The sequence below is a fragment of the Elgaria multicarinata genome, chromosome 15 (assembly GCF_023053635.1).
Source record: "Elgaria multicarinata webbii isolate HBS135686 ecotype San Diego chromosome 15, rElgMul1.1.pri, whole genome shotgun sequence".
Classification (NCBI taxonomy): Eukaryota; Metazoa; Chordata; class Lepidosauria; order Squamata; family Anguidae; genus Elgaria; species Elgaria multicarinata.
In genome coordinates this window covers 8324513-8330585 of record NC_086185.1, presented here as the reverse complement: position 1 = coordinate 8330585, position 6073 = coordinate 8324513, and the positions used below count along the sequence as shown (strand labels likewise).

The 6073-nt window shown below is 45.6% G+C and overlaps 1 protein-coding gene across 1 annotated transcript; it reads right to left on the bottom strand.

Annotated features, from left to right (window-relative positions):
• Nucleotides 1-522: 522 nt before the first annotated feature.
• Nucleotides 523-5472, bottom strand: PSMD10 (proteasome 26S subunit, non-ATPase 10). The gene is made up of 5 exons (XM_063141602.1): nt 5317-5472; nt 4470-4568; nt 2813-2959; nt 2546-2712; nt 523-1375 (listed from the first exon to the last, which is right to left on the bottom strand). Exons 1-5 carry the CDS (start codon nt 5443-5445, stop codon nt 1222-1224), a joined length of 696 nt encoding a protein of 231 aa, XP_062997672.1. The 5' UTR covers nt 5446-5472; the 3' UTR covers nt 523-1221.
• Between the last annotated feature and the right edge of the window lie 601 nt (nt 5473-6073).

The following is a 6073-nucleotide window of genomic DNA, read 5'->3' as shown; positions in this document are numbered from 1 at the left end:
TTTAGCTGGACAGTTTAATCTTCATTTTCTAGATTTGATTTAGCGGATTTGCCAAAAAGCAAATCCGCTTGTGCAGGTGTTCCTCCTGCTCAAACGAAACCACACTTTCCCCCCCTTATTACACAATTTCCCTTCATTCTCAGCTGTGCCCCTTGCTGTTGGGTTCTATACATATAGCAATGTGGGGAAAAAACTTAAGAGAATTGCATGGATTATTTTGTTACCACCAAGTATAATAAACTTTTGTCAAAACATTCCGGTTTGATTTTTTGGGGGGGATAATGATATATTTAAAAAATGCATTAAAAACTTCTCAACCTCAAATCTTAAGTGATGTAAATGGGGGTGGGCTCTTCCCACACACATTATACTGTGAACAAGAACACTGCAGTGATGACAAAGCAATGTTTAAAATATTCCTAAGTAACACCTAGAAAGAGAATGGCTAAAGAAAAAGCAACTCTGAATTCATAAGCACTCCATGGAAGCGGAGAGTTGGCTATAAAAGCACAAGACACACTGTTGATCTCTGAGGTGCCACTGCACTTTTACCTTTAATCAGAAGTGAAATTCTTTCTATCTGCAGACTTAGTTGCTTTAGTGAAACCCACTGCCTTCCTGCAAAGCTCCATTCGCATCATTTGACCCCGGGACAAGACGTAGGGCTGAGTTAAGTGACTCCTTCAAAGAAAAATCTGAACAATTTTGCAGCAAAGCAACCCGCGCCTCACAGCTAGTAGCTTAGGGCACCCGCCCATTTCTGAGCCTTTGGTAGACTCTGGGATTTTGCTTTTTGCTTTAACCCAATACAACCATGTTGACATTTGAATCGAAGAAAGGAAGCCGATAACTTTCATAGTTGACACTTTGAAGGCTGCGCATGCTTTTCTTGAGCAATAGTGAATACTGCCTGCTTGCTTAATGCATCAACCGGCAGATGGTTCCTGAAGGCCTTCTACAAGAAAAGCAGGGCTATAACCAAGTCCCCATGTGAGCAAATTTTTACTCTAAAAAGTAGAAATAAACACAGTTAACACGAAATTAAAGGGAGTTTTGTTTGGCCACAGAAGACGTATTCTATCCATTAAATTGTCCCTACAATTAAAAAAAAAACATCGAGATGACAGTTAAAGCCAATTGAAAAAACGAAAAACCACACACACAGCAGCGGACAGTCTTTAGTATGTTCATCAAGAATGGAATTCAAGTTGACAGAAGCTGCTAGCCTTCAACGAGCCTCCTAAGTATGGATCCTAGGCCGCCTTTCGCAACTTGTAGTGGAGTCTTTTCTTCTTTATTCTCGATATATATACTTGCACCGTGGGACACCAATAGTTTAGCTTCATCCGCTCTTTCTTCGTCACAGGCTAAATGGCTGTAAATGAGACCAAGGATTACCAACTCTTACCAGGCAGTCATGATTTGTTTGCCTGATGGAATTTACTAAGGAATATAGGGCCAAGTACTTTAAAAGCAGGCCTGAATTAACTCCCCTGACACACACACTTAATGAAATTCCATCATTTGTGTTGAGGTGAGTAAGGTTCAGTTCAAACATCATGCTCAATCATGGTCAAGGGAGCTTAGCTATGATTCGGCAGGATTCACCTGCCTGCCGCAGTCCTACATGCAAGACTAAGGCTCAGTTTGGACAACACATTAGTCAACGCAGTGTGAAAACTCCACTCAATGGTTGACTTTTTAGGGGGCACACCCCACACAACATGTTCTAACTCCTCCGTTGTGTGACTGTGGGCTACTGTGGAGTTGAGTAAAATCCACCTTTCCTCCGCCCTCTCTCCTCCCTCGGTCCTCCCGATGGTATTCCATCAGCCATTGCTGCAAAAAACAATCCTGGTGGCTCTCCTACAGCGTCCACTTACTCCTTTCGCCTCTCTTGCCAGGGAACTCTGCGCCCAGTGAGAAAAGTCAACTCGATGCAATGGAAAACTCCACAATGGTTGTGCAGGAACTCTCCTCTGCACAGCGTGGATATTCTGCATGGAGTGTTTTCCCAAAAAACTCCACTGTAGGGTGCGGTTTTCCTGCCAGTCAACATGTTTTTATGCTGTTTTTAAGTTTACGATGGTTTTTATATTTTGTATACTTTTTTAATGTTTACTGTTTTTTTGTAAACCGCCCAGAGAGCTTCGGCTATGGGGCGGTATATAAATGTAAAAAATAAATAAATAAATAAAAGAAATTTCTCAACGGTGATGAAAAAAATCCACCATGGAGTTCTAAAACCACCGTTGACTAAAGCGTTGTCCAAACTGAGCCTAAATCTCACTGGACTAACTTATGCTTAGGAGCATGTGTAGAATCTGGGTGGCTATGTCTGCACCCCAAAACCTGGAAAACAGCCTCCCCTGTACAAACCCAAGTTCCTGGCTTTGAGGAAAAGGGAGAAGAATCTCAACATGAAAGAAGAGTTTGTGTTACACTGTGAAGGAAGGCAGGCTTAACATCTATAAGCACTTGTCAGGGACTGCTCAATTGTTCAAACAACTAGGCCAAGATCTACCACAAATATATGAGAACTTACAGAGGAGTGTTTCCCTCTGAATCCTGCAGATTGGCAGAAGCTTTGTGCTTCAGAAGGATCTGTATCATCTTCAGGTTTCCTTTGGATGCCGCTCTGTGTAGTGGTGTAGAGTCCAAATGATCCTTTATGTCTGGATTTGCTCCATTTTCCAGCAGCATCAGTGCAATCTAATAGTGAAGAGTGGGAAAGGTTACCAGCTGGTTGCTTTGTGCTATGTAGAGGGAGAAGATAGGGCAACACATAAAAAAAACCCAAAACTAAACATACCTCCTGCTTATTTTTGGATGCCGCATAATGCAGAGGTGTGCAGCCATTTTGATTGACAGCATTCACCTGAGCACCTCTTCTAAGAAGGGCCTTCACAATTTCATCTCGGCCAGCTGAAGCAGCAATATGCAGAGGGCTCCAACCCGCCTGAAAAGTCGGGGGAAAGGAAATATAGCATAAGCCTTACAAGTCAGAGGAGCAGGGCCAGCAGGCAGATTCTTTTGTTGCCAACGAATTATTCCAGTCCTTTTGCAAGGGGAATAAAAAAGGAGATAGCATAGATGGGTGGAAACTGTTTGGCTACCTCTCTAAAACATAGTAAAAGAAATACATGACCTACATCACAAGATTGTTGTGAATAAGTAGTGCTATTTCACAGGAGTCCCCAACCTTTTTTGACCCGAGGCACATCTGGGAATTTGAGAAGTAGCTGTGAGCGCCACCACAAAATACCTGAGCAGTGGATTGCTGCTTTGGTGTTTACCTCTGGATCTTAGGCTGTGGCTTACTCAGTAATAAAAATGGTTCCATGTCTAATGGGTACCGCAACGTCTCTTTAATAAGATATTGTCTAATTCAAATAATTGCTGGCATTGCCATACAGCTAACGCTTATTAGAAACATACATTTTGGCAATGTCCAGTAGTTGTTTCTTTTTAGGGGAGGTTATTACACAGATAAATTTGGTACTGGAACAGTCTTTAATATTCACTGTTGTATATGCTCTTAGAAATTGCCTACCTGCTTCATGGAAATTAACAAACAGCCAGCTTAAATGGATTCTCTGTGCCTTTTTGACAGCTAAAAGACTGACCTTACAACAGTGGAAGGATAACCACTCACCTCCTATAACGCAATGGACTGAGTACCTTACAACACTTTCAATATTTGAATGGGTGGCATATAGATGCCACCTTCAAATGGATACTTATTTGGATATTTTGCCGCTTTTGTTGAAGTTGTATAATTACTAGAAATTTGTATGCATTTCATATAAACCCATGTACATATATTTTTTAAAATGGCAAAAGTTTAAAATATTTTCAAGAATCGGTGCACATGGGGACCCCTGCATGGGTGCCATGGCAACTGTGGGCATCGTGTTGGAAACCCCTGATAGGACATGTTAAGTTTTCAAAATCCTTCATATATATTGACCCAATTCTCATGCTGAAAACATGAGGTAGCGAACCAAGAATGAGATGGCTCTCATTTTCTTGCTGAGTTAATCCAGAGACACTCAGCTATTTGCCGTGTTGCCCAAACCTGGAATTGGAGGCAGTTGAGGAAGAGCGACCTAGCCTTGTAACTCAAGAACAAACTGAGGGCTGAATCAGTTGCTCATTCCAAAGTATCCTTTTGAGATGGCACAGTCCTGATACAGGAAACACGGAGGAGCTGTTAACATGAAGGCACCCACTACAAAAAATGTCCAGCATGTGACAGCAGGAGAGAAAGACCTCTACCTTAAAAGGATCCTGGAATCCCATCAAAATAATTCTACTTACGGTGACAACAGCCTGGAAGGACACTCCCCCATTATACAAATACTCTTTATATGCTTCTTAACAGATAAGAAACATCCAGCCGTGTAAGGAAATATATACACAAAGTTCTGCCTGCATAGTTTTTGAAAAATTCTGAGTCCAGAACCTACATCATCTTTGTCATTAACAGGCACTCCCAGGCTTAGCAAGACGTCAACAATGTCTGTGTGTCCGGCTGAACAGGCCCAGTGTAGAGCTGTCCTGTTATCCTAAATGCAAAACACAAGGAAACATTACAAGCACATCTGAAACTGACCATGACTACGGAAACTGAAAAGGGACAGACAGGACAGGAGAATCCGCCTCCAGTTTATATGCATCAAGCCAGAGTAAGGGCGGCCAATTTGTGTGCTGTTCTCCAGGCAGCAGGCTGTACCTCGAAGGAGCTCTTCACCATGCAAACTGCCCCTCTTTAGGAGTGGTCAAACTGCCGTCTTCTGTAGGGCAGGGCTCCTGCAGCTTTAACTGTGATGAAGAGCGGATTTTCACCAGGTGCCTCATGCCTACGAAGGACATCTGTTGAAACCCTTTTCAATACAGCTGTTAAAGACACAGGAGCCCTGTCCTCCTTTCCATAGGGTCACCCTATTTAAAGTTGCAGGAGCCCTTCTCTCTTGACCAGATACAAAAGAGGGCAGGGCTCCTGCAGCTTTCACTGTTGTGATGAAGAGGGGATTTTTCACCAGGTTCCCCATATATACAAATGACACCTGCTGAAATCCCCCTTTCAATACAACTGTTAAAGACACAAGGGCCCAGTCCTCCTTTCCATAGGGTCACCGTAGTCCAAAGGCAGTGGGCCTAAGACCATTGAGTCCAGGATCTGAGATAACTTGGCTGCATTACTTCTCCCCAGCTCCGGTCTGAGACTTTAACCACTAGGCCGCACTGCCTCAGAAGTGAGACCCCCCCCCACGCAGAGCTCGGAGCCCCGCCCCCTCCCGTTGGCAGGCCAACCTGGTCCGCGCGCGTCGCCAAGCTCCGGTTGGCGGCCAGGCGCTCCTTGAGCTCCTCCAGGCGCCCGGTGTAGGCCAGGTTACACAGCTCCACGTTGGACACGGACCCGCCTCCTCCTTCGCCTTCCATTGTAAAAGCCGCCAGTCCCAACCACCAACCTGGCCGGCTCCCCCTCAAAACACAGTGGGCGGGGCCTCCTCTTCCTCCCTCACTTCACGCAGCCAATCCACGGGGAGGTTCAGAAACCAGGTGACCAATACGCATCCAGGCCCCGCCCTCCCCCCGTCTCTTTAGAAGCCAAGCGACTAATACGCATCTAGGCCCCGCCCTCTCTTTAAAAGCCAAACGACCAATACGCATCCAGGTCCCGCCCTCCCCTCTCCCCTTAGAAGCCAAGCGACCAATACGCATCCAGGCCCCGCTCTCCCCCCTCTCTTTAGAAGCCAAGTGACCAATACGCACCCAGGCCCCGCCCTCTCCTCCTCCCCTCTCTTTAGAAGCCAAGCGACCAATACGCACCCAGGCCCCGCCCTCTCCTCCTCCCCTCTCTTTAGAAGCCAAGCGACCAATACGCATCCAGTCCCCGCCCTCCTCTCTCTGCCTGAGCGTTGTTCTGCTCGTCGCGCGGAGGCTGACGGGAGTTGTAGGACTTGGAAGCAGGGGGAAAGAAAATGGACGTCCAGCCGGGGGTGGGGGCGGACTTCAACTCCCAGGTTGCCACACGGAGGTGGTTGTCGTCGTGTTATTTTCTGTGGGG

What these genes read in the sequence shown, in the direction of transcription:
- PSMD10 (XM_063141602.1), bottom strand. Translation starts at nt 5,445, where the DNA reads ATGGAAGGCGAAGGAGGAGGCGGGTCCGTGTCCAACGTGGAGCTGTGT. An exon ending in TGGCGACGCGCGCGGACCAG is followed by an intron (nt 4,569 to 5,316) that starts GTTGGCCTGCCA and finishes TTTTGCATTTAG; the next exon opens with GATAACAGGACAGCTCTACA. An exon ending in CATCCAAAAATAAGCAGGAG is followed by an intron (nt 2,713 to 2,812) that starts GTATGTTTAGTT and finishes CTTCACTATTAG; the next exon opens with ATTGCACTGATGCTGCTGGA.